This window comes from Hypanus sabinus, chromosome 4 (assembly GCF_030144855.1).
Source record: "Hypanus sabinus isolate sHypSab1 chromosome 4, sHypSab1.hap1, whole genome shotgun sequence".
Lineage (NCBI taxonomy): Eukaryota > Metazoa > Chordata > Chondrichthyes > Myliobatiformes > Dasyatidae > Hypanus > Hypanus sabinus.
In genome coordinates, this window is record NC_082709.1 from 47,704,913 (window position 1) to 47,731,933 (window position 27,021).

Genomic DNA, 27,021 nt, shown 5'->3' on the forward strand with positions numbered 1-27,021 from the left:
TCCAGATGCAGTAGACTGCAGATACTGGAACATAGAGCAAAGAATAAACAGCTGGAGGAACTCAATCTGTGGTAGAGTTTTAGGGTGAGACTGCAACAGGACCTGCTACCTGGTGCAGTGTCTTGACCCAAAACTGCTGATGATCCTTTTTGCCCTTCAGACCTGCTCAGTTCTTCCAACAGATTGTTTTGTACCTAAAGTTTCTAACTATGTTTCATACTTACCAGAACTACAGGACATATGTAGGAAGGAAGTAAAATGTGGTCTTTTAGTTGGCCACCGTCACATTCAGGCTTGATATGTGAGGCACATTTATTGTGGAGCTGCAGCAAAAATAAAACACAAACAATAATTCACTGAAGTTAGATATCATTAAAAGTTAAAGATAAGCATAATGATGAGTGGTGAAAGGAGATAAAGTAATGCATAATTGATTCAGGCTCACTAAAGACAAGAATCAAAGTTCAAGGATTCCCTATTGAAGTGACATGATCATAACAATTAGAATGATACAGAATCAATTATGGTTAATGAAAATAATACAACCACAAAGGAATGAAAAAGTACTAAATGCTCGGTGTGCACGTAACTGACCAGATAATGTCTCCAATGCCATGTAAAATATCATTTTAAGAAAAAGATGGTTATATGCTACTCTGTCAAGAAAGAACAGAAAATGATAAAGAATGGGAATAGATGACAGTTTAACCTTGGCTTTTTCTGACAAACTCTTAAAACTGAAGGACTTTCTACTGGCACATACCACAGTTATTGTGAAACCAGAACAGTTACATTTGGAAATTTTTAGTAAGTGTTTGAAAAGTTTCTGCACAGGAGGGTTGCAGACAAAAGTTAAAATGAATAGTAAAATAGAAATTGGGTGCAATGAATGAAAATTTGTTGACGCTCTATAAGGCACTCATGAGACCACACTTGGAGAATTGTGTGCAGTTTTGGGCTCCTTATTTTAGAGAGAATTTACTGACATTGGAAAGGGTTCAGAGAAGATTCATGAGAATGATTCCAGAAATGAAAGGGTTACTATATGAGGAACATCTGGCAGCTCTAGGGCTGTATTCCCTGTAGTCCAGGAGAATGAGGGGTGATCTCATAGAAATATTCTGAATGTTAAAAGGCCTGAACAGATTAGATATGGCAGTTATTTCCCATGTTAGGGGAGTCTAGTACTAGAGGATAATAAATTTGTGGAATTTGTTGCCACAAGCGGTTGTGGAGGCCAAATCATTGGGTGCATTTAAGGCAGAGATAGATAGGTTCTTGATTAGCCAGCGCATCAAAGGGTACGGGGAGAAGGCAGGGAAGTGGGGATGACTGGAAGAATTGGATCAGCCCATGATTGAATGGCAGAGCAGACTCGATGGGCCAAATGGCCTACTTCTGCTTCTATATCTTATGATCTAAAATTGGTAGAAGAGCAGTAAACTGCATCAGACAGTGGAATGCCATGAGATATATAATGTGTGTTGAACCCATCAGTCTGTGTGTATGTGTTAGATGAGCAGGTTATGGTGACACAATACCAACATTTGCAGAGAACATAGTTCAATCAGTTCACAAAATCTCAAGTGGGCATACAGATCTGAGACTTCAAACTGAATGCAACACATTTTGACCTGAGATGATGCACTTTTTGCAGTACTATTAAAGATTCACATAAAACTATATGGGAACTTTAAAGGGGAAGGAAACACCAAAGTTTTCAATGCTTAAATCATTAAATATGGAAGAATACGTCTAAGCTCTATAAAATTTGCCAGCAGGAAGATATTTTACATAAACCGATGCAGCAAGTAAATATAAACTCAGGTAGTGTTAAACTACACAAGTAACTGATTATATGACCTGTCAAAAGCTGTGTCCTCTTGAGGATATTCTAGTTAGGAAAACCATAACTAGCCTGAACCTCGTAACATGTTGAGACCATAAAACATTGGTATTTTTTATTACAACAGGTGACTCCCACATGTACAAAGAATTGCATTCCTCAGACATTCTGTACTATAACAGAATATGAATCAGCAAGTGGAAGTGACCATTCAACCCCTCTAGTTTGTTCCAGTACTCCAACTTATTTGTGGTTAATCAAATCTTGGCCTTCAGCTTCTTTCCTGCCTGACTCTCGTTGCCTTTCACTACCCTATAGACCAAAATATCAGTCTGCTTGTTGGTCTTAGCATAGATCATACTTCAAGGCTCTCTTAGATAGAGAATTCCTTAGAATCCCCATTGTTTGAGAGGAGAAATTGCTTCTCCTATCATTTTTAAGTGAGGCAATCCCTTAAATTTGCACTATACCCACCCCCTGTTCAAAATTCCTTTACAAGGGGTAGTATTCTTCCAGCTGTTATCTGTCCAGTCCTTCAGAACCAGATGCATTCCAGTAAGATCTTGTCTCATTCTTCTAAACTCCAATGAGTATATGCCATCCTTCTTTCTCACAAAACAATCCTTCCATCCCAGCAACACCAAGGCCTTCAAGAGAGTAGAACAGATATTTGCTACGACGGTGCTAGGGAAGAGAAGTTTTCAATGTTGAGAGCATAAAACATAGGTATTTTTAATTACAACAGGTGACTCCCACATGCACAAAGAATTCCATTCCTCAGACATTCCATACCATGATTTTCTATAATGTGAAACCTTATTTCCAATTGAATCTCACATTATAAATGGAGATGTATTTCTCCAGGATGTTTTTCTCGTAACACTAACGATGCATACTGCAGCTACTGGCTCACATGGGGGTGGGGGCACTTAAGAAATTACTTTGTCAATTTCCAAACCAGATCTCATCTGCTGCTATTTGGTGACATGAGCAACTGCAGCTATCATCTTCCAGCTTTAACTGTGAATGGAGGCATTCACTTCTAAACACATATCAAATATAGGTGGCATAGTTTAATGATACAACTCACAACAAATAAAAGTAATCGTTTAGGTTTACAACTTGCACTTAAACTTATTGGCTCAGCTTCAGACATTGTGAAGATAAATAATATGGAAAACTCTTGGAAAAACATCAGCTAAACAACAAACTGAACTGACTGCACTAAAGAAGACATGCTATATTATCCAGACCTGTCATTACTTATTTAACTTTTCCTCAGATGACTTCAATAAGATTCAATTTTATTCTGTAGCTTTGATTTGCAAGTGTTGTAAGGGAAAATTTCTACCCCCAAACTGAAATACAGGAATTACCTTCAAAGAAAGATACAACACAGAACCTTCCGGTCCATTTGTCCATCCAACTGTGAGGCCTCATTTGCCAACATTAGGCCTATATCACAGTAAGCACTTCCAATCCAAATACCCATCCAGAAGACCTGATATAAATAAGCCTAATTAAAAGATATTAGTAAAACAAATGTGGAGAAACAATCATTGCTGCTTGGTGAATCGATAATAACATGGCACAAATCCATGATCATGACCAGAGGGACAGGTTTGAGCAACACACACAGAACGCACAGCAGGCCGATGCTGCCCGGACTGCTGAGCTCCTCCAGTGTTCTGTGCGCATTGCTCAGGTTTCCAGCATCTGCAGACTTCCTCTTGTTTGTGAGAAGGATAGGTTCGATGTTTCTTCATTCAGAAATTTGTTCGGACATGTAATTTCCTGAAATGATTTGAAATAGTGATTGATATTAGGCAAAATTGTTGTTAAAATGGAAAGATTTGACAAAACTGTTATAAAAGTATTTGGGAAAAGCATCAGAAAATAGAAATGAATGAGCAAGTTCATACTCAGATAGTGGGGTAAGTTGCCTCCCACATGGCTCTTTGAGCTTTTGACTACTAATAATGTAGTGGTACATACAACCACACAAACGAGAAGCAGGAGGAAACCACTCGGTCCCTCACGTATGCTGCACCATTCAATATGACTATAGGTGATCTGACTAACTTCAACTCCATATTCTGGTTCACCCATTGCAATCTTTCACTCCCCTTTTTCTGCTAATTGAAATAACAAACCTGACTATCTCCATCTTAAAATATTCAAAGGCTCTGCTTCCACCTCCCTTTGTAGCAAAGGTTCAGAGACTCATGATCTTTGAGTGACAAAAAGATTCCTCCATTACAAACAAAATGAATGACCTCTTATTTTTTAAACAGTGACCTCTAGTGCTAGATTCTCCAAAAAATAGCAACATCATCTCCATTTCATTAAGACTCTTCAGGACCTTTTAGGTTTCAATCAAGTCACCTTTCATTCTTCTAAACTCCAGTAGACGCAAGTATAAACTGTCCAACTTTTCCTTAAGGCAACCATCGCAGGTAATAATCTCATAACCCTTCTCTGAACAATGTCCAATACATTGATGTTCTTCTACAAGTAAGGTCAATACAGGGCATAATGTTGTCCTACCAAAGCTCTACACACCTGAAGTATAACCTCTTTATTCTGCATTCAATTCCCCCAGCAATTAACAATACTTTCTGTGCCTGAACACTGGCCTTTTGTGAAGAATGTTCTAGGATGCTTAAATCCCTCAACAGTGTTCTGCAATTTGCCACCATTTAGATAATATGCTTCTTTATTTTTTTCACTATCAGATTGGATAATTTCACACTTTACTTCATTCTCAATTTCTCAGCTTTTTGCCCACTCACAATCTATTTAAATCTTTTTGCAGCTTCCTGACATCTCTTCAAAACTTACCATGTATGTATGATGTCAGAAAATTTAGTAACATTAACTTCATTGTCTTCATCCATTATTTATAATTCTTCAAAATTGAGGCCCAGTACTTATTTCATGCTGTCTACCAGAAAACTCTTTAAACCATCAGATCTTCTATCTAGCCAACCCATCACCCTCAACACCGTGATAAATAACCTTTGATGCAACATCTTATCAAATGTATTCCAAAAACTTAAATATGATATACTCCTCAGTTCCCCTTTAACAACGGCACATTTACAGTACTTTGAAGTAAATTGTCCAAGCATTTCAAAGAATCCTGTTGACTTCGTCCAATTTCCTTGAAGTTTTCCACAAGACCATAAGATATAGGAACAGAATTAGGCCATTTAGTCCATCGACTCTGCTCCACCATTTCATTGTGCCTGCTCCCCATATCCCTCCATACCCTGACTAATCAAGAATCTGCCTTAAATATACCCAACTGGCTTGGCCTCCACAGCTGGCTGTGGCAACAAATGCAGGAACCACAACCTATCACTCGACATCAAGAAGACAACAGAATTAATAATTGACTTAGCAAGTCAAGAGATCCTGAACAAGCCCTACTATTCATAAATGGTAAAATAGCAGAAAGGCTTTCCTGTTTCAAGTTTTTGGGAATCAACACTACTGAGGAGACAGACAGACAGACATAATTTATTGATCCCAAGGGAAATTGGGTTTTGTTAGTCACACCAACCAAGATTAGTAAAGAAATATAGCAATACAAAACCATAAAAAATTAAATAATAATAAGTAAATTATGCCAAGTGGAAATAAGTCCAGGACCAGCCTATTGGCTCAGGGTGTCTGACACTCCGAGAGAGGAGTTGTAAAGTGTGATGGGCACAGGCAGGAATGACTTCCTATGCCGCTCAGTGTTGCATCTCAGTGGAATGAGTCTCTGGCTGAATGTACTCCTGTGCCTAACCAGTACATTATGGAGTGGATGGGAGACATTGTCCAAGATGGCATGCAACTTGGACAGCATCTTCTTTTCAGACACCACTGTCAGAGAGTCCAGTTCCACCCCCACAACATCACTGGCCTTACGAATTAGTTTGTTGATTCTGTTGGGTGTCTACTACTCTTGATGTCTTTGGCGTACTTGTAATATCATTAAAGACACATCCCATCTCAAAAAATGTCTGTTCAATCTCCTGCCATCTGGTAGGAGATTTACAAATACCTTAGTCAAGGTAGTAAGACTGAAAAACATTTTCTTCCCGAGGGCTGTTGTGCAGCTAAATAATACTACACCCGGCTAGTCAATGGCCCTTGAGTGTTTTGGACTATCTAAGGCAGTTGTTGCATGTGAATATGGGAATTTTTTTAAGTGAGCCACACCACATGCATTTTAAGTATCTATTTTACAGGGAATGGAGTAGCACCACAATCTTGCTGTCTTGTGCAATGACAATAGAATTCTATTCTATTTAATTTTAATCCAGAGTGAGATTCCTGCATTTAAGGAGAAGAAAAATCAAGATTAAGAATGTTTTATGTAACTCATCGCCCCCCGCCCCGCCCCATGCAGCCTTAATATTAAGATTGATACTGCAGCAATAAGTTTGTTGACTTAATTTGAAGAACATGGTTGGTGTTTGCTTGGGAGTTTGAAGTGTGCTTCCAAGTGACAATGGACACACCTAAAACTGCATGACATTCATTCCTTGTGGAAAAAAAATCTTGTGTCTGCAATTCTCTTTTTGTTATGTAAACATGGCAAAACTAAAATCAATGTTGGGAAAATAATAGGATCAGCTCCACCTACAGAAAGGAAAATGTATGTACTTGGGGTAATCCTTTTAGATCAATTAATTCATTAATATATATTTCCAAGAATTTGTGCAAAATATTCATATTAATTCCACTTCCAAAGATGGAAAAATAGCTGTGCTCATTTTAACTTATATATTTGGAAATGATGTGTAGGGAGTACATTTTAATGGAATTTTGAGTGGACTTGATTTCTTCATATGTAGGCCAAAGACACAACAAAGGTCTTTTTGTATTAGTTACAGATGCCTATTGTGGCAAAACAGTTTATTCAAAATTTATTATATGCTGTCAACAAATAGATTTCGACTTTTTTTTGGATAAATAGTCCCTGGTGGGGGTTCAGTATTCACACTCGGGATGTGATAAGCAATTACAGGACAGTAGGTGCACACTTCAAAGAGATAAACCCAGCATCAGAAATGGAGAAAACAAACTCTAGATCCTACATAATTTATGCTCTGGTAATTGAATTTCTATGAGCCACCCTTGGCACAAACAATACAATCTTTAACCGAATTACTAGGCAGCTCTCGGATCGAGGTCTGCTGATAGTTAACCCTCTCCCACTCAGCTGCTGAAAACACCCACTCAACATTCTTCTGCAGCCAAAGGGATTTTTGTTTTTATTTCTGTTCTTAGTTTTATGTACTTCCCTTCCTCTTCTCTCTAAATCCCTTCATGTTAAGAGGAAACCTCTTGTAAAGAAGGGAATTAAAGGATCATGCCTGTGGCATTTGAAAATTCACTTTATGGTTCAGCAAAGAACACTACAGAAGAGTGAATTAATTTTCCTGATTTCCTTCCCTTTCACTCCCCAGACTGTACCACTCATCTATACACAAGTGGTAACTTACAGTTGCCAAACCCAACGTGGGAGGAAACGGGGATGTGGGACGAAACCCACGTTGTCACAGGCAGAACATGCAAACTCCATACACACAGCATCCGAGCTCAGGATTGCACCCAGTTCCCTGGTGCAGTGAGGCCATGACCCTCTGACCTGTGCTACCCAACAACAGTTACCAAAAATGATGTTACTGTTTTTTTCATTTTTGGGATAGTTATTTAATTTGAATTTAAGTTCCCCAGATGAGAAGCAGACCTGTGTCTTTAGTTCAGTGGTGCAGGTTTCTGTTTATTCGCTCTGTAAATTATCCACGGTGCTATTGTCCCTCAATCCTCCTTGCCGTTGTGTTGTGTTTGGATGTTTGGGTCATTCTCTTTCTTTCTTTTTCAATCTTTTTATTAAATTTCAAATTAATAAACATAGCAATATTGATAATGGTAATAGAGATCGGGATTACATTAATAATGGTTAACATGTAAAAACACAGATTCCAAGTAACAAATAGAGTTTAGCCTCCCAGTCTCTTTGTAACTAACCATGAAAAAGATATTTTATAAAAAGAGAGAAAAAAAACCCTAAACTAAGAAAAACTAAACTAAAAAATACAAAGATTGGGCTGCCATGTTTCATCGGTTAAAATTATAATTTGTCATTAACTCTGCTCCTCTATACAACAAGAACAACAATTAATAAAAAAGGATTCAGAAAGGGTCAACATAGATCATATGAAAATATTGAATAAATGGCCTCCAAGTTTCTTCAAATTTAACCAAAGGGTCAATAGTACCACTCCTAATATTTTCCAAGTTTAAACATGTTATTGTTTGGGAAAACCATTGAAATGTGATAGGGGGGTTGGAGTCTTTCCATTTAAGTAAAATTGATCTTCTGGCTATTAATGTCACAAATGTAATTAGACAACAAGCTGATGAGGGTAAATGTCTGGAGTCTATCACTGGTAGTCCAAAAATTGCAGTAATAGGATGAGGTTGTATATCAACACACAGAACTAATGAAGTAATAACAAAAATATCTTTTCAATATTTTCCTAGAAGAGGACAAGACCTGAACATACGTGTCAAGGAAGCTACTTCAGAATTACATCTATCACAAACGGGATTTATATGTCAGTAGAAACGAGCTAACTTACCCATCTAACAGGGTCATTCTCATCAAGCTCACATTGGTGTGTTCTGGTAGAAAAAGCCAAGATATTCTTCACAGGTGATACTTTTGACGGACAGACAGCTGTCCAAAAGCATTGGCTGTGAGTTATCATGATGACTGTGAGCCTTTGTAACCCCAGGTTATTGACAGTGGCAAGGGAAGAGATTGCTGGGGCCTTGACCAAAATCTTTATGTCCTATTGACAGGCAAGTTCCCAAAGGACTATCAAGTAGCTAATGTTCCATTATTCAAGAAGGAATAATCCTCGAAATTATAGACCAGCGAGTCTCATGTCAGTGGTAGGGAAGTCATCAGAGATAACTCTTAGGGATAGGATTTATAAGCATTTCGAGAACCGAGCCAGTATAGTTTTGTGCAGGGCAGGTCATGTCTTATTAGCTTGATTTGACTTTTTTGATGAAGGTGATTAATGAAGGTTAGGCTGTGGATGTTCTTTACATGGATTTTAGTAAAGCGTTTGACAAGGTCCCTCATGGGAAGCTTATCCAGAAGATTAAGATGCATGGGATCCAAGATAAATTGGTCACCTGGATTCAGAACTGGCTTTCCCACAGAACATAGAGGATAGTGGTTGAAGGGGCTTTTTCTACTGTAGCTGGAGGTCTGAGATTAATGCTCTTCCAAAGGCATCTGCACTGGGACTGCTGCTGTTTATGATGTACATAAATGGCCTGGATGAAAACGTAATGGGTGGGTTAAGTTTGCAGATGAGATGAAGATCGATGGTGCTGTGGATAGTGTAGAAGACTGGCAAAGAATACAGCCTGATATAGATCAGTTGCAGATATGGGCAGAGCAATGGCAGATTGAGCTTCACCCAGACAAATGTAAAGTGTTGCACCTTGGTAGGTCAAATATAAAGAGACAGCGCACTCTAAAGGGAAAGACCCTTAACAGTGTTGATAATCAGAGGGATCTTGGAATCAGAGTTCATAGCTCCCTAAAAGTGGCTAGAAAGGTTGGTAGGATGGTTAAGGAGGCATATGGCAAGCTTATCTTTATTAAACAAGATACTGAATTCAAAAGACAGAAAGTTATGTTGCTTTAGTTAGGCCAAACCTGAAGTATTGCATACAGTTTTGGTCACCCCATTATAGAAGGATGTCGAGGCTTTGGTGAGGGTGCAGAAGAGATTTACCAGGATGATGCCTAGACTAATGGGCATGTGTTATAATGAGAGATTGGATAAAGATACGTTGTTTTCTCTGGAACGGTGGAATTTGAGGGGATATCTGATAGAGGTTTATAAGATTATGATAGGTAGGATAGATTTTTTAAGTTCATTGTAGAAGTCCTCCTTGGCCACATTTGGTACTGGTAGAGCTGGAGTGTATGTATTGATGATAGGAGTGAGATTCCTCACAATAGACTAAGCTGGACGATCATGAAATGTTCATTTAACCCCTGAAAAGTGCTGATTTGCTACGGTAGCTCATTCTTGATAGCAAAACCCATTCCACAAAGACTGCAACACATAGAATGCCGGAGGATTTCAGCAGGTCAGTTAGCATCTATGGAGAGGAATAAACAGTTTTGGGCTGATACTCTTCATCAGACCCTTCATGCATTCCTTTTTGTTCACTCCTCCAGAACATGAGTCCATTGCGCTACTCATCGAGCTGGCTACCTCCTGCGCCTTGCTGTCGCACTCGGGGCAGAGAGACAAATGTCAGAGTCTCCAAGTCCCTAGGATTAGGGTCTGTTGCTATTGGCATTAGTGACCAAAGAAGAGGCATTCCATTCTGATGGAGGATGCCTGTCTGATTTCCTTTAATGAGGGACAGGGGTTAAAAATCAGTTACCTTGTGGACAACATACTGCGGTCTTAATTCAGTGACAAGGAGGACAAGATGAAAGGAGGAAAGGCTCTACTGCAAGGATACTAGCACATCCATGAACACACGCATACACACGCGCGCATGAGATGATGAGTAGGCACTGGAAGCACCTGGATGGTCTGCTGTGGGCAGTGGAATGTGGGAACAAGCCCACAGGAAGTCTGTCAAGGAATGGCCCTCTGTGGGCTTGTTGCCTCCCAAATGGCTTTTCCTATCATTACTCCTGTATTTTCCTTCTACAAATCTTCAGTGAATTTCTCTCTCCTTCCCTTAACATATTTTCTCTTTTGTTTTCCTCCTCCTCCTCCCCCCAATACCCACTCCGTTTTCAGGCATCTGTTTAAAACTATCACGTCTCTAACACTTCTTGGTTCTGACTCAAGGATCTGAAGCTCTCATCCAGATGAGGCAGTCTGCTGTGAGCTAACATGCTTGCTGGTGCCCTGCTTACAAACCTTTAGCTGCCTCTGTGCAGAACTTTCAAAGGGAATAATCTGGTTGAAGTCAGTCTCAGTATCAATAATAATTGTCAATGGGAGATTTTCAACAAGGATGCAGAATAAATAGTAGCCAAGAAACACTGAAGAATGTTTACAAGTTAACCAAATGAGCATGCTAAAAACTACAACTTCTGAATTTCCTGACATTCAGAAACATTCAAGTATAAAATGTGAAACTATTAAAACAGGGAAAAATTAACATCGTATTTAAGTTTGCTGATGACAACACTGTTGACTGAATTGAAGGTGGTGACAAACTGGCATATAGAAAGCAGATTGAAAATCTAGCTCAGTGGTGCCACAACAAGAGCCTTTCAATTAACATTAGCAAAACCAAAGAGCTGATTACTTATTACAGATGGAAGAAGCTAGAGGTCCATGAACCAGTCCTCATTTGGGGAATGGAGGTGAAGAGGGTCAGTCACTTTAAATTCCTTTGGCTTTAACAGCTCAGAGGGTCTGGCCTGTGATCATCATGTAAGTGTCATCACAAAGGCGGCATGAAAGCACCTCTACTTTCTTAGAAGTTTGTCTAGATTTGACATGTCATCTAAAACTTTGATAAACTTCTACAGACAAACAGAGGAGAGTATCCTAACTGATTGCATCATGGCCTGTATGGAAATACCAATGTCCAGAAACGGGGTATTATTATATCGGATGACCTATCTGGGGCCCAGCAAGCAGATTCAATCATAAGGAAAGCCTATCAGTGCCTTTTTTTTCCTTAGGAGGTTAAGGAGTTTTGGCTTGTCACTGAACACGCTAAAAAAAAAGTTCCACAGGTGTAGGAAGTATTTGTTGAAAGTATCCACACTGGTTGCATCATGGTCTGGTATGGCAATCTGAATGTGCAGGAATCTAAGAGTTGCAGAGATCATTGGACTTAGCACACCACGTCAAGGGTGGACTTCACCCCCCCCCCCCCCCGACTATCCCCACTATCAGTCATATCTACAGACAGCACTAGCACAAGAAAGCAACATCATCCATCTGGACTACTCCATCTTTTCAAACAAGCAGGAGGTACAGAAGGCTGTACTTCCACCACCAGGTTAAAGAACAGCTATTTCCACTTAACCATTGAACCACCCAGCAAAATTCCAATAACCACTACAGTTTCACAACACCATGACAACTCTGATCAATTTGCACTAAAATAGACTTGGTTTTCTTTCCCATTCTAATTGTGTTTTAATTGTAAAAAATGCTTATTTTTCATGTGCGTGTTTTTTTTAAAATAAGAAGCTATATGCCTGAGATATGGTGGCACGTTTTCCCCACTATACATGTGCATGCACGTATGGGTGCATATGGCAAACTCAACTTTGGCCTGGTGTGGGATGTTCCAATGGAAAACAGAGAATTCTTGCTAGACTATTGCCATATAATTTATGCTCTTTTGCTAGTCTGCATAAGGGGCCCTGTATGTGCTGGTGACAGCTGCCAGGATGTTGGGAACATTAGTATCAGAGTTGCAGATGGAAATCTTGAGCTTACTGGAACTTGCCTAGCTAGATTCTGCACTTTCCTGCAAAAACCAGCCAGTGATTTTATTTCTGTCTCCACAGCTGCTGACTAACTTCAGCAGTTTTACAGCATCACTATCAATAGGCTCGAAAACTTTTAGAGTAAAGCTCAACTTTTACCCAAAGGACAAGGCAACTCTGGGATTCTGGCTTTCTCTCATACCTTAAAATAAATTATGTATGAAAGTTGAAGAAATCTAAATTGTACAAACATGCACACATGAAGTGAAAATGCCAAAGTAGTTGAACACAGTTTGCTGAAGGTGTAATTATGTCCCCAGTGATTTAATTTTCATCAGGAACATGAAATATTTAATTATTTGAACAATTTAGATATTCTATATAACTTCATCAGCATACATTTCTGAAGTTAGCAACTGTTTCAAGGACTCAGTTGCACACTACACCATTAAACCAATATACATTTGAACACAAGAACTGTTTCTGTGTGAGAAATATGCATTCCAGATCCATTTGCTCTGGATCTTTTCATCTCTAAAAGCCGATGAGATATCAAGCAGCTTGACGTCAGCACTCCTCTGTGCTCTTTGAATCTTAACCCCTCTGAACACTCTGCCCTCCATACCAATCCAACCTCACCATCAAGCCTGCAGAGATAGGATGTTGCAGTGTGGTGGACTGACCTCGATCTTGCTGAGGTCAGGCTGCAAGTAACAGACTCTTCCTATTACTTCCCTCTTGAAAAGGACCATCATCAAGACCATCAGGCCATTATCTTCCACACCATCACCATCTTATCAACTCCGGAGAACTCCCAACCACTGCACTAAGCTCATAGTTCCCTTATCCCGCACTGCTCATTTCTACCTCCTACCCAAGATCCACAAACCTGACCGTCCAGGTAAGCCCATTGCTTTTGCCTGCTCCTGCCTCACTGAATTCGGGCCTGCACACCTCGATTCCATTTTATCCCACTTGGTTCAGCCCCCTTCCCACCTACATCCACAGCACTTCACATCCTCTTGAATTCTTCAACACCTTTCAATTTCCTGGCCCTGATCCCCTTATTTTCACTGTGGATGTCTAGTCCCTACACAATACTATACCCCCATCAAGAAGACCTTAAAGCTCTCCATTTCCTTCTCAACAACAGACCCGACCAGTTCTCCTCCACCACCATGCTTCTCCTTTGGCAAAACTGATCAATTTCTTTTGGTTCCTCCAGCATTCTCCAGACTTGAGGTTTAGGTATGCCTACCTCTTCATTGGTGATGTGCCACAGCCAATGTTCCAACCCTTGGCGATGCCTCCCAAATCCTTTCGGGCTACACTGACAACTCCACTGGTGCTGCTTCATGCACCCATGCTGAGCCTGTCAATTTCAACAACTTTTGCCTTCAGCTTCCACCCTGCCCTTGGTCCATTTCTGAACCTCTCTCCCTTTTTTTGATCTTTCTGTCTCTTTCTCTGGAGACAAACTTTTATAAGCCCATGATTATCTTGACTATACTTCTTCCCACACTACTTGCTGTAAAAATGCCATTCCCTTTTCTCAGTTTCTTTGTCTCCGTTGCATCTATTCCCAGGATGGGGCTTTCCTTTCCAGGGCTTTAAAGAAATCTTTCTTCCTCAAAGAATGGGGTTTCCCTGTCTTCACCATTGATGCTGCCCTCACCTGTATCTGCTCCATTTCCTGGAGATTCATGTTCACCCCATTTTCCCACCGCCTTAACAGGGATAGATTCCACTTGTCCTTACCTACCGCCCCATGAGCCTCTGCATCCAATACATCATTCTCTGCAACTTCTGCCATCTTCCACAGGTCTCTACAACAAAACACATTTTTAACCTACACCCTACCCTCCATTCTCTGTTTTCTGCAGGGTTCACTCGCTCAGTGATTCTCTTGTCCATTCATCTTTCCCCACTAATCACTCTCCTGGCTCTTACCACTGTATGCATCAGAAACCATTCACCTTCACTACCCACTCACCTCCTCCCTCACCTCCATTTAGGGCTCCAAACAGTTCTGCTAGGTAAGGTAACACTTCACCTGGGGTCATCTACTGTATCTGGTGCTCCCACTGCAGCCTCCTCTACATTGGTGAGACCGGATGTAAACTGGGGAACAGCTTTGTTGAATACTCCTGCTCTATCAAAAAGCAAAAAGAGCCACTTTTCAACATAATTGTATAAGGGCTAAGAGTGTTGTAAAAACAAGCCTGAAGGCTTTGTGTGTCAATGCGAGGAGTATTCATAACAAGGTGGATGAACTGAATGTGCAGATAGTTATTAATGAATATGATATAGTTGGGATCACAGAGACCTGGCTCCAGGGTGACCAAGGATGGGAGCTCAACATCCAGGGATATTCAATATTCAGGAGGGATAGACAGGAAAGAAAAGGAGGTGGGGTAGCATTGCTGGTTAGAGAGGAGATTAACACAATAGAAAGGAAGGACATTAGCCTGGAGGATGTGGAATCGATATGGGTAGAGCTGCATAACACTAAGGGGCAGAAAATGCTGGTGGGAGTTGTGTACAGGCCACCTAACCGTAGTAGTGAGGTTGGGGATGGCATTAAACAGGGAATTAGAAATGCGTGCAATAAAGGAACAGTAGTTATAATGGGTGACTTCAATCTACATATAGATTGGATGAACCAATTTGATAAGGGTGCTGAGGAAAAGGATTTCTTGGAATGTATGTGTGGTGAACTATGTGTGCCTGTCTGGACACGCCCCCTGCTGACTGCTCCTGTGGCTCCTCCCACAGGCCCCTGTATAAAGGCGATCTGAGGCCTGGTGCTCGGCCTCAGTCTCCAGGATGTAGAATGATGGTCACTCACTCCTGGTTCCTTCTTCCAGTCAATAAAAGCCGCTATCTCGCCTTACGTCTCAGAGTGAGTTATTGATGGTGCATCAGTATGTGGGATGGTTTTCTGAACCAACATGTCAAGGAACCAACTAGAGAGCAGGCCATTCTAGACTGGGTATTGAGCAACGAGGAAGGGTTAGTTAGCAATCCTGTCGTGCGAGGCCCCTTGGGTAAGAGTGACCATAATATGGTGGAATTCTTCATTAAGATGGAGAGTGACATAGTTAATTCAGAAACAAAGGTTCTGAACTTAAAGAAGGTTAACTTTGAAGGTATGAGACGAGAATTAGCTAAGATAGACTGGCAAATGATACTTAAAGGGTTGACGGTGGATGTGCAATGGCAAGCATTTAAAGATCGCATGGGTGAACTGCAACAATTGTTCATCACAGTTTGGCAAAAGAATAAACCAGGGAAGGTAGTGCACCCGTGGCTGACAAGGGAAATTAGGGATAGTATCAAGTCCAAAGAAGAAACATATAAATTAGCAAAAAAAAGCGGCACACCTGAGGACTGGGAGAAATTCAGAGACCAGCAGAGGAAGACAAAGGGCTTAATTAGGAAAGGGAAAAAAGATTATGAGAGAAAGCTAGCAGGGAACATAAAAACTGACTGTAAAAGCTTTTATAGATAAGTGAAAAGAAAAATGATTGGTCAAGACAAATGTAGGTCCATTACAGTCAGAAACAGGTGAATTGATCATTGGGAACAAAGACATGGCAGACCAATTGAATAACTACTTTGGTTCTGTCTTCACTAAAGAGGACATAAATAATCTTCCGGAAATAGTGAGGGACCGAGGGTCTAGTGAGATGGAGGAACTGAGGGAAATACATGTTAGTAGGGCAATGGTGTTAGGTAAATTGAAGGGATTAAAGGCAGATAAATCCCCAGGGCCAAATGGTCTGCATCCCAAAGTGCTTAAGGAAGTAGCCCAAGAAATAGTGGATGCATTAGTGATAATTTATCAAAACTCCTTAGATTCTGGATTAGTTCCTGAGGATTGGAGGGTGGCTAATGTAACCCCACTTTTTAAAAAAGGAGGGAGAGAGAAACCGGGGAATTATAGACCAGTTAGTCTGACATCGGTGGTGGGGAAAATTCTAGAGTCGGTTATCAAAGATGTGTTAACAGCACACTTGGAAAGAGGTGAAATCATCGGACAAAGTCAGCATGGATTTGTGAAAGGAAAATCATGTCTGACAAATCTTATAGAATTTTTTGAAGATGTAGCTAGTAGAGTGGATAGGGGACAGCCAGTGGATGTGGTATATTTAGATTTTCAAAAGGCTTTTGACAAGGTCCCACACAGGAGATTAGTGTGCAAAATTAAAGCACATGGTATTGGGGGTATGGTATTGATGTGGATAGAGAATTGGTTGGCAGACAGGAAGCAAAGAGTGGGAGTAAACGGGACCTTTTCAGAATGGCAGGCAGTGACTAGTGGGGTACCACAAGGCTCAGTGCTGGGACCCCAGTAGTTTACAATATATATTAATGATTTAGACGAGGGAATTAAATGCAGCATCTCCAAGTTTGCGGATGACACGAAGCTGGGCGGCGGTGTTAGCTGGAGGATGCTAAGAGGATGCAGGGTGCCTTGGATAGATTAGGCGAGTGGGCAAATTCATGGCAGATGCAATTTAATGTGGATAAATGTGAGGTTATCCACTTTGGTTGCAAGAACAGGAAAACAGATTATTATCTGAATGGTGGCCGATTAGGAAAAGGGGAGATGCAACGAGACCTGGGTGTCATTGTACACCAGTCATTGAAGGTGGGCATGCAGGTACAGCAGGCGATGAAAGAGGCAAATTGTATGTTGGCATTCATAGCAAAAGCATTTGAGTACAGGAGCAGGGAGGTTCTACTGCAGTTGTACAAAGCCTTGGTGAGACCGCACCTAGAATATTGTGTGCAGTTTTGGTCCCCTAATCTGAGGGGAGACATTCTTGACATAGAGGGAGTACAGAGAAGGTTCACCAGATTGATTCCTGGGATGGCAGGACTTTCATATGAAGAAAGACTGGATCGATGAGGCTTATACTCGCTGGAATTTAGAAGATTGAGTGGGGATCTTATTGAAACGTATAAAATTCTGAAGGGATTGGACAGGCTAGATGCAGAAAGATCGTTTCTGATGTTGGGGAAGTCCAGAATGAGAGGTCACAGTTTAAGGATAAAGGGGAAACCTTTTAGCACCAAGATGAGGAAAAACTTCTTCACACAGAGAGTGGTGAATCTGTGGAATTCTCTGCCACAGGAAACAGTTGAAGCCAGTTCATTGGCTATATTTAAGAGGAACTTAGATATGGCCTTTGTGGCTAAAGGGATCGGGGGTATGGACAGAAAGCAGGTCCAGGGTTCTGAGTTGGATGATCAGCCATGATCATACTGAATGGCGGTGCAGGCTTGAAGGGCCAAATCGCTTACTCCTGCACCTATTTTCTATGTTTCTAACAGCAAAAAGCAGAGTTCCTCAGTGGCCAACCATTTTAATTCCTAACCCATTCCCTTTCTGACATGACTGTCCATGGCCTCCACTTCTGCCGTGATGAGGCCACCCTCAGGTTGGAGCAACGCCTCATGTTTCGTCTAGGTAGCCTCCAACCTGATGGCGTGAACATTGATATTTCCAACTTCTGGGACTTTCTTCCCCCCTCTCCAACTTCTTCAATTCCTCATGCTGACCTCACCACTTCTCACCTGTCTATCACCTCTCCCTGGTGCCCCCCCACTTCCCTTCCTCCCATGGACTACTCTCCTCACTGAACAAATTCATTCTTCTCCGCCCTTTGCCTTTCCGCCCATCACCTCCCAGCTTCTTACTTCATCCCTCCTCCCCCACCCACTTGGCTTCACCTATCATCTTCTAGATTGTCATGATTCCCCTCACCACACCTTCTTATTTTAGCATCTTCTCCCTTCCATTCCAGTCCTGATGAAGGGCCTGGGCCCAAAACGTCAACAGTTTATTCATTTGTAAAGATGCTGCCTGACCTGCTGAGCCCCTAAAGTTTTGTCTGACAATTGTTTCCTCACCAGGAAAATCTTTTTGGGCTCCTGAATGGTGATGGCGCAGTACAGGGGAAAGTATCAGGAAGAAGATCACTAGGGAGGGATGAGTGGACAAGGTAGTCATGTGTAATCCCTAAGGAAAGCAGTGGGGTGGGGGGGGGGAGCGAAAGAAAACATGTGGTTAGTGGTAGATCCCGTTGGAAATAGCGAAAATTACACAGAACGATGTGCTGGATACGAAGGCCCATGGCAGTAGAGGAAGGTAAGGATAAGGGAACCCTATCCCTGTCATGACAGCATGAGGGTATGCTGAGGGCAGATGTGTGGGAAATGGAGCAGATGCAAGCAAGGGAAGAATTGATAAAACCGTATTTTGAACATGAAACACAGCATTGATCTCAATGGCGTTCATCCATCATGAATTATTGTTGACAATGTAATAACTTTAGGTGAAACAGTTGGCCTTGGAAATACGGTGCTGGATCGTCCAATAATTGAGCTGGGTTCCAATCATAACTTCCATCACAATTTCCTACAATTCAGGAAATCCTGTACCATGTGTTTCGCAGTTACAAATCCTGTTTTATTTTCACCAAAGGAACAGTCTATTCAGGATGATTTGACAATGAAACGGTATTCACACACTTCTTTCTTTAAGGCCCGCATCATTCCATTACGACCTATCTGAAGGGAGGCCAATGCTCATATGACAGATTTATTATTTTATTGTTAGAAACAGAGGCAGCAGCAGGAGCACTGTAGAAGTGCCTTGCAAATGGTGCTTATCTCAGACAACATTCAACTGAGAAACTGACTTCCAGCAGCATATCGACATCTTTACATTGAAAATTAACTCATATACATAACATCTAACATCAAATGGCAGAGTTCTGAGCATCATAATATTTATTTTATTTACTCGATATCTTGCAAGTTGTAGCTTTAATCTAACACATGATTAACCTATTTTCCTCCTCCTTACTTCTCTCTGTAATATTTGTATTTTGTGCAAAAATTACAAAGAACAAATACACCTTTAGTCATCAGCATTCTTGTTTGCAATTGCATTTTGGAGAATGTAGCCTCTCACTCAGAGCTGGATTTAAGACAGGATGCAGCTAGAAACTAGATTGCCCTCTAGTGCTCAGTCAATCCTGTTGTGTTTCTGCAAAAAAATTATCATTTATTGTTTTCAAAATAAGGATATTGTTTTGTTCAGTACTTACAGTAATTTGGCACCAAACACAGTGGAGACCCGTGAGACCCTGGTAACATTTAATGCTTTTATGGCATTTATCACATTTGGTTTGTGAGTTTCCTTCCACCCAAACATGCTGCATAACCTTGATAGGAAGGGAAAACGGAAAACGCACAAAATGTTTTAAAAAAATCTTTATGCAATTTAATCAAAAAGTCATAGAATATGCTATAAAACTTGCAAGCCAATCTCAGTCTAAATTAACTCAACAAATTAAATTACTTCACTGATATGAAAAGGGCAATCTTTTCAGAATGACTATGTGTTCAAAAGTAATCTGCAAAATTACCATCTTCTCAAAAGTCAGTCATAACAATTACACTCGGGGTTCAGGTTAAGTTTAAACTCTGAGGTGCGTAAAATTTTTACTAATCAATCTGCAAGAGTACAAAGGGATAGAGAGAGGTCACAACATCAAACTTATAGCTGGGCTTCTTGAACAGGTTTTCAAATTTGATGGGTGTTTCACTTCTGGCATGAGAGGTACCGAGGACCTCATGCTTACTCCACCATTCAGTATTTCAGTTGAAGTTTATTGTCATCTGACTGCACATATATACAGCCAAATGACACAATGTTCCTTCAGACCACAGTGCACTCATAAAGCACATATCAGCACATAAAACAAAATATTACCACAAATAAGTTAACAAAATGTAATTCAAAATACATGTAGTGAACTGCACAGGTTAACAGTAAACTGTAAGCAACTTGCAGTCCTACTGACAAGCCCTCAGTAGTGGCAAGGTTCATTAGTCACAGAGCCTGAGGGGAGAAGCTGTAACCCAGTCTGACAGTCCCAGTTCTGATGTTCCTGTACCTCCTTCCTGATGGTAGTGAGTCAAAGAGATTGTGGGATGGGTTGTAGGGATCACTGGGCCTTTCATCTACAATGCTTCTGGCAAATATTACAAATGGGGGTGGGGAGATGGAAAGGGAAACCCTGGTGATCCTCTTAGCAATTTTTACTGTCCTCTGCAGGGTCCAGCGGTCCGATGTCTTACAGCTTCTGCACCACACAATGATGCAGCCAGATAGGATACTCCACTTTCCTGCACTAATTCCATTGTCCTCAATTCCTTCTACCTCTCAAAACCTACCTGCCTTTCTGGGAAGTACTCAGCAACTGAACCTCTAAAGATTTGCTATCCTCAAGGTAGTTATATTCATCTCAGATCTGAATGACAGACTCTGACCTTTGGTTCAAGAGACCACACCCTGTCATTTCAAAAATGAATTTTGTACATTTCAATGAGAACTTCTCTTATCATTATAAATTTAAGAGCATCAAGTAGACTGCTTAACCTCTCCTTGTACAACAATGCTGCCACCAAGGAATCAATCTGGTGAAGCAATCTCATTTTCTACGTGCTCTTTTAATAGAAGTCCACCTTCTCTGTCAGCATCTACTTGAAAACCTTGTGATGCAGATTAACAGTTCCCAGGGTCACATCACCTTTCATTTGCTTTAGTTTCTGCAATGTTAATTCTTTTTAATGATGCCGCTTTCTTTCAGCTCTTTATACACCCTTGACTTGTAGTCATTCACTATTTCTGGGAGGTCCACTGTACCTTCTGCAAAGATAGGCACAAAGTACTTGTTTAATAGCTCTACCTTGCATGGACCTTTGTTAAAGGTCCTACAGCCTGTTCAGCAAACATACACCACTGTGTCAGATTGGGGCTGCATTCTGACATAGCAGCAGTGGTCCTACTGAATAAGTTCCAGACAAGGCAAAAACCTGCACGTACAAAGGGAGCCTTTATAACAATCTGGTCAAGGTTTTACAAATCTTGTCCCAAACTTTCTTTACATAAGTATTCACATTAAACATCTCTCAAATAGGCAGCATAAGTACCGGACATTTGGAAATAAATACTTTTTTATAAATCAGTGTAAAAAGTTAACAGTCACGAGGTCCAGATTTTTGGAGCTTGAAGTTTGTGTGGGGAACTTTGCTCAAAGGTTTTCTCAAAGCCGCTAACTTATTTGTTCCAAGAAACATACACTTTGAACAAGGCATCACTGAGCACTCATTTTTCAGATTTCTGGTACCTGGACATAAAAAAATTCACAAATTCTACATGCACTGTGAATGCACAGAAAAAAGCATACTTACATTAGTATTTCTCTTGGATTTTACATATGTGCTTATACATGATGCAATATCTTTGGAGACACATCTTTCATGGACTGTGTATTTGCAAACTGAAAACAAATTGGAGGAACGTCAAAGCAGTTGTCCTTTATGCACTTCTCTAATGATAAGATTACAGACCACTCTATTTACTAAAAAATTATTTAATGTGATTAATCTGAAATTGTGTATCTTTTCACCTCCGCTTAACTTGTTTAAGGACACTCAGATTATTTTAAACAAATCTAGTTTCAATTACCAAAGTAAACTGCATCTACATTTGTATTTAATTCATGCAATCTTTCAATAACTGGCTTAATAGCTTCTACAAGACGTAAAAAATTGGGAAACTCCAAAAATGATGATTTCCTCAATTCAGATTTGCAAAAAAAAGACTGGATATTGCCTTCTTAATTTCAAATCCTGGTTCATAGATTTCTTAAAATACTTGCATTTTGGAGTTTTTTAAAGCTATAGATCCTTAGGGTATTTATCATAACAGTTCACTTATGTAATGAGACCTCTCGACTTCTAAGAACTAAACATTCATTTATCTGTCCACATATCTCATCAAATTTAACTAAGTAACTCTGCAAAAAAAAACGGTATAACATGTTCTCTCCTCTGTCTCCATCTGGTAGAGTAAAATAAGCTTGCCACACCATGACTGAGTCAATTTATTAAATGGGGGGGGGGGAGGCAAATGCACACCACTTATTCATCTTGCAGAAATTCAGATTCTTTTCACTTTTCTGGAAATGTCAAAAGCTGGTCTTCCTGCATAAAAATGTATGTGCAAACACGGTGATTTACACTGTGTAACAGCAACAGGACCTTGGATTTTCCTTGTAATTCAACAAGCTCATAGTGATTTATTTCTAAATTACAGTTACAAATTCCTTTTTAAATATCCCAAACCAAGAGGCATTAAACATGAGCTCTCATCTAACTTGTGGAATTTAGCATTCAACAAGAGCATTTATCTATATAAATACAGCTGCTAAAGAAGTATGTGCTGTTAACAGTCCCATAAGCTGCTTTCTTTGAATGCCTCATCCATTTATCTTCTAACAACATATATGGTATATTTCCCATTCAAAAATAATTTACATCCTTTTCATTATTACAAGCTTATCATAACTTACAATTATATAAATAATATTACATTTAAGTAACACTTCTTAAAATAAAATTCTGATACTACAATTTGTTATCACATTCTAGGATTTCAAAGCATGACATTTTCAAAAGAGCTTTGGAATGCTATAATATTGAGCTGTTCAGAGGGGAGACAGGAGATTGGTAAGTGTATTTACTCTATGTGGGCTCTCAGAATTTTTTTTACTGTTTGTGGGTAGTTAAAGATAATTTTGCAACTAATTAATGCAGCATCTCCATTGAACATATTGCCAGGGAATACGGAGAGAGAAATAAACACTGTGATCATTTGAAGTGATCAGTTTATTAAGTATTGGCCCTCAGCAGCAGCTGACCTTATCAAGAAAGCCTTTGTGCTGGGAGAAAACTAGTCTGGTCCTGCGGTGTGAGGTGGCATGGTAATGCAGCTCTTAGCGCATCGCTTTACAGCGATTAGCAATCGGGGTTCAATCCCTGCTGCTGCCTGTAAGGATTCTGTTATTTGTCCCTATGACTGCACAAGTTTCCCCCAGATCCTCTGTTTCCTCCCACGTTCCAAAGAGGCACGGATTCATTGGTCGGTTAATTGGTCACAAGGGTGTAATTGGGCAGAGTGGGCTTGTTGGGTGGGAAAGGCCAGTTACTATGCTGTATTGCTAAGTACTTTAAGAAAATAATTAAATCTCCTGACACTCAAAGGCCAGTCCACCACCCACAAGGCACAAGTTAGCAGAGTGATATAATACTCTCCCCTTGCTTGGAAGAGTGCATCAACTCTCAAGAAGATTGATGCTGTCCAGGCCAAAGTAGGCTACCCAATGGCATGGCATCCAGCACTCTGCGCATTTGTTCCAATTCCTGGCTGGTGCATATTTGCCTCAGTGACTATTTTCTGCAAAATCCACTGTGGTAATTTGCCCAGTTCTCAAACCTATGACCCATATCACTGAGGAAGACAGCAGTAAGCACTTGGGAACACCACCTCCTCCGGTTCCCTAGATCACGCACCATCCCCAATTTGGAAATGTGTTGCTGGTCCTTTCTGTTTTATTCCTGGGGTCCCTTGCCCAAGAGCATTATGGGATACCTTCACAGAGTGACTGGTGGTTCAGGGTGGCAGCTCACCACTACCTTCTCAGGGGCAATTAGGCTGGGCTAATAAATGCTGACCTTGCCAGTAGTGTCCTGAGCATTAAATTAAAATAGTTATTTTTACATTTTCAGATAGTTTTAATTAAAAGAATTTAAGATATCTGAAAATGCATAAGTAAAATGAGAACTGAAAATTCTGAACATTATATCAGAGAACTGCATAAATATCTACAGAAAGATCAAAAAGGAAGGTTGAAACACAGACTCTTCATTTAATTGCATTTGTAGTCATGTATTTACTTACAAGAACAACAAAGGCCTTGTTTTCTAACACCCAATAGGATTGTCAGGCAGAAGTTGCAATAGGCAGGCTTGTTGAAGTGTTTTAATCGCCAAGCATGTTGGCCATCATCCTTCACGTTCTGCAGTAAGGCAATAATACAAAATTAAACACAATGGATTGAAGTATACAATTGAAATGAGACATTCTTTAATTAATCCTCATGTATATCATTTATTCATAAAATAGTAAATCACAACTGAGATAACAGGCAATACCACCTTCTGAACAAAATAAAAAATCCCAGACAGACCAAATCCTTTTTGTTATTCCACGCATCTATATGATTCTCCATCATGAATCGGGTACCTCATTCCAAATCATGGTCACTCACTGCATAAGGTTCTTCCTCATCACCACTTTGTTTACCAAACGCACTATATCTTCACTCCATGACCATTAACCCTATCAACACTGGAAACAGCATCTCGGTATCTCCTTCATCTGAGCTATGATTTGATGCCCATCTATCAAACCTCCTTGCCTTCCCTGCTCTAAGAAAAACAATCCTACCTTCTCCATCTTCTATACACGTTACCACTCTGGTAAATCTTTCTGCATTCTCAGCCTTCATACCCTTCCCTAAGGTATAGCAACATTTGGATACGATGTTTGAATTGAAGCAGGTCTAGACTTAATATTTCAGAGATTGCATACATTCTCATCAACTGCAAATTATTTTTGAATAAAATTCTTTATTTTCAGGACCAGTATCTATTTCGCATTAAAATTTCATTTTCCAGGAAATCCTGCAACAAACACGCATGGATTCCTAAGTCCCAAACTTTCTTTATATATGTATAAAAAAAATGCCCATCAGGATTTGCCAACTGGCGTCTGGCGCTGGACTCCTCAATGAGTCCAGAAGTGAAGCACCAACTTTCCAACATTTCTTCAGCAGTTAAACTGAGCACTGAACCTGCACCAGTTCAACCCAGATGGCCTGATAAAGTGATTATTAACATTTTTGAATGCTAGTGAATTTTTTTTGCCATTCACAAACATAAAAGGTGGTTCAGCTTAGAAGTCTGCACAACTACCTGTAAAAGCATTCCTTTGCTTTCTGAGGACTTGCCCAAGCTTGCCTGTTGCAGTGGGAAACCCTGTGTTCCACAGTCCTTTGCAGATCAGCTGGCTTAGTTGCTGCTTGAAAGTCCACACAGGTCCAGACCTAGCAGTTGGGGAAAGCAGCAAGTGTGCCCGGCTTGGCACTCAGGGAATTCCAGACACCACTGCAGCGCTATGAGCACTGAATCCCGGGAGCCTCCACTATGTAGTTCATTCTAATCTGGGAAAACAGCCAGTCACCACAAGCCTGTTTTCCATCTCCTTTTTAACTAATCACCAGAACATCTGGATAGCAAAGATGCATACATCATAGTCATTTTAATCGACTACAACTCAGCATTCAGTACCATCATCCCCTTAAAACTAATCAAACGTTCCAAGCCCTTGACCTCAATACCTCCTTGTGCAATTGGATCCTGGATTTCCTCACTCGTAGACCCCAGTCAGTTGAGACTGGCAGCAACATCTCCTCCACGATATACACATGGCTGTATGCTTAGTGCCCAGCTCTAATTGCTTCACACTTATGACTAAACACAACTTCAATGCCGTATATATTTAAGTTTGCCAATGACACCACTGTTGTTGGCCAAATCAAAGGTGGTGTGACAAATCAACATATTTGAAGGAGATTGAAAATCTGGCTAACTGGTGCCATAACAACAACCTCTTTAATCATTGTTAGCAAGACCAAGATCATTGACTTCAGAAGGAAACCAGGGATCAGAATCAGGTTTATTATTACCGGCATGTGACATGAAATTTGTTAACTTAACAGCAGCAGCAGTTCAATGCAATACATAATATAGAAGAGAAAAAAATAAATAAAATTTAAAAAAATAATAAATAAATCATTTACATTATACACATATTGAACAGATTAAAAAACATGCAAAAGACAGAAATGCTGGAGTTCAGTCTAGTCATGACCAACCTCTCTAAGCATTTCATCACTGTCAATGAGTCATAAGGCAGCTCACATTATTCTTCTTAGGCACGGGTATAATTTTTGAAGCAAGTGGGAACTTCCGCCCTTAGCAGTGAGAGGTTGAAAACGTCCTTGAATACTCCCACCAGTTGGTTGACACAGGTTTTCAGAGCCTTACCAGGTACTCCATCTGGATCTTCTGCCTTGCGAGGGTTCACTCTCTTTAAAGACAGTCTAACATCGGCCTCTGAGACAGAGATCGCAGGGTCATCAGGTGCAGCAGGAATCTTCACAGCTGTAGTTGTGTTCTCCATTTCAAAGCGGGCATAGAAGGCGTTGAGTTCATCTGGTAGTGAAGCATCGCTGCCATTCATGCTATTAGGTTTTGCTTTGTAGGAAGTAATGTCTTGCCAGAGTTGCCGTGCATTCGATGTCGCCTCCAACCTAGTTCAAAATTGTCTCTTCACCTTTGAAATAGCCAATCCACAAATCATACATGGTTTTCTGGTACAGGCCTGGGTTGACAGAATTGAATGCCACAGATCTAGCCTTCAACAGACGATGCACCTCTTGGTTCATCCACGGCTTTTGCTTTGGGAATGTACAGTAAGTCTTTGCAGGCACACACTCATCCGCACTGGTTTAAATGAAGTCAGTAACAACTGCAGCATACTCATCCAGGTTCAAAGATGTATCCCTGAATACAGTCCAGTCCAACGATTCAAAGCAGTCTTGTAGGCAATTCTGTGCTTCCCCTGCCCATACCTTCTTGATCCTCTTTGCTGGTGCTGTAGCCTTCAGTCTTTGCT

At 40.5% G+C, this 27,021-nt stretch overlaps 1 protein-coding gene across 6 annotated transcripts in view; it reads right to left on the minus strand.

The window, feature by feature from the left end:
* The window catches only part of LOC132392730 (diacylglycerol kinase beta), a 521,872-nt gene that overhangs the window by 239,558 nt on the left and 255,293 nt on the right, over positions 1-27,021 (minus strand). For 4 of the 6 annotated variants that reach the window (XM_059967021.1, XM_059967020.1, XM_059967019.1 and 1 more), the window contains 4 exons: positions 24,181-24,298; positions 21,630-21,718; positions 19,478-19,594; positions 225-323 (listed from right to left, as the gene is read on the minus strand). In XM_059967021.1, coding sequence (XP_059823004.1) covers positions 225-323; positions 19,478-19,594; positions 21,630-21,718; positions 24,181-24,298 — 423 coding nt within the window. Of the gene's footprint in view, positions 1-224; positions 324-19,477; positions 19,595-21,629; positions 21,719-24,180; positions 24,299-25,256; positions 25,393-25,681; positions 25,821-27,021 lie in introns of those variants that run through there. The other 2 variants (XM_059967024.1, XM_059967025.1) reach the window with 2 other exon arrangements.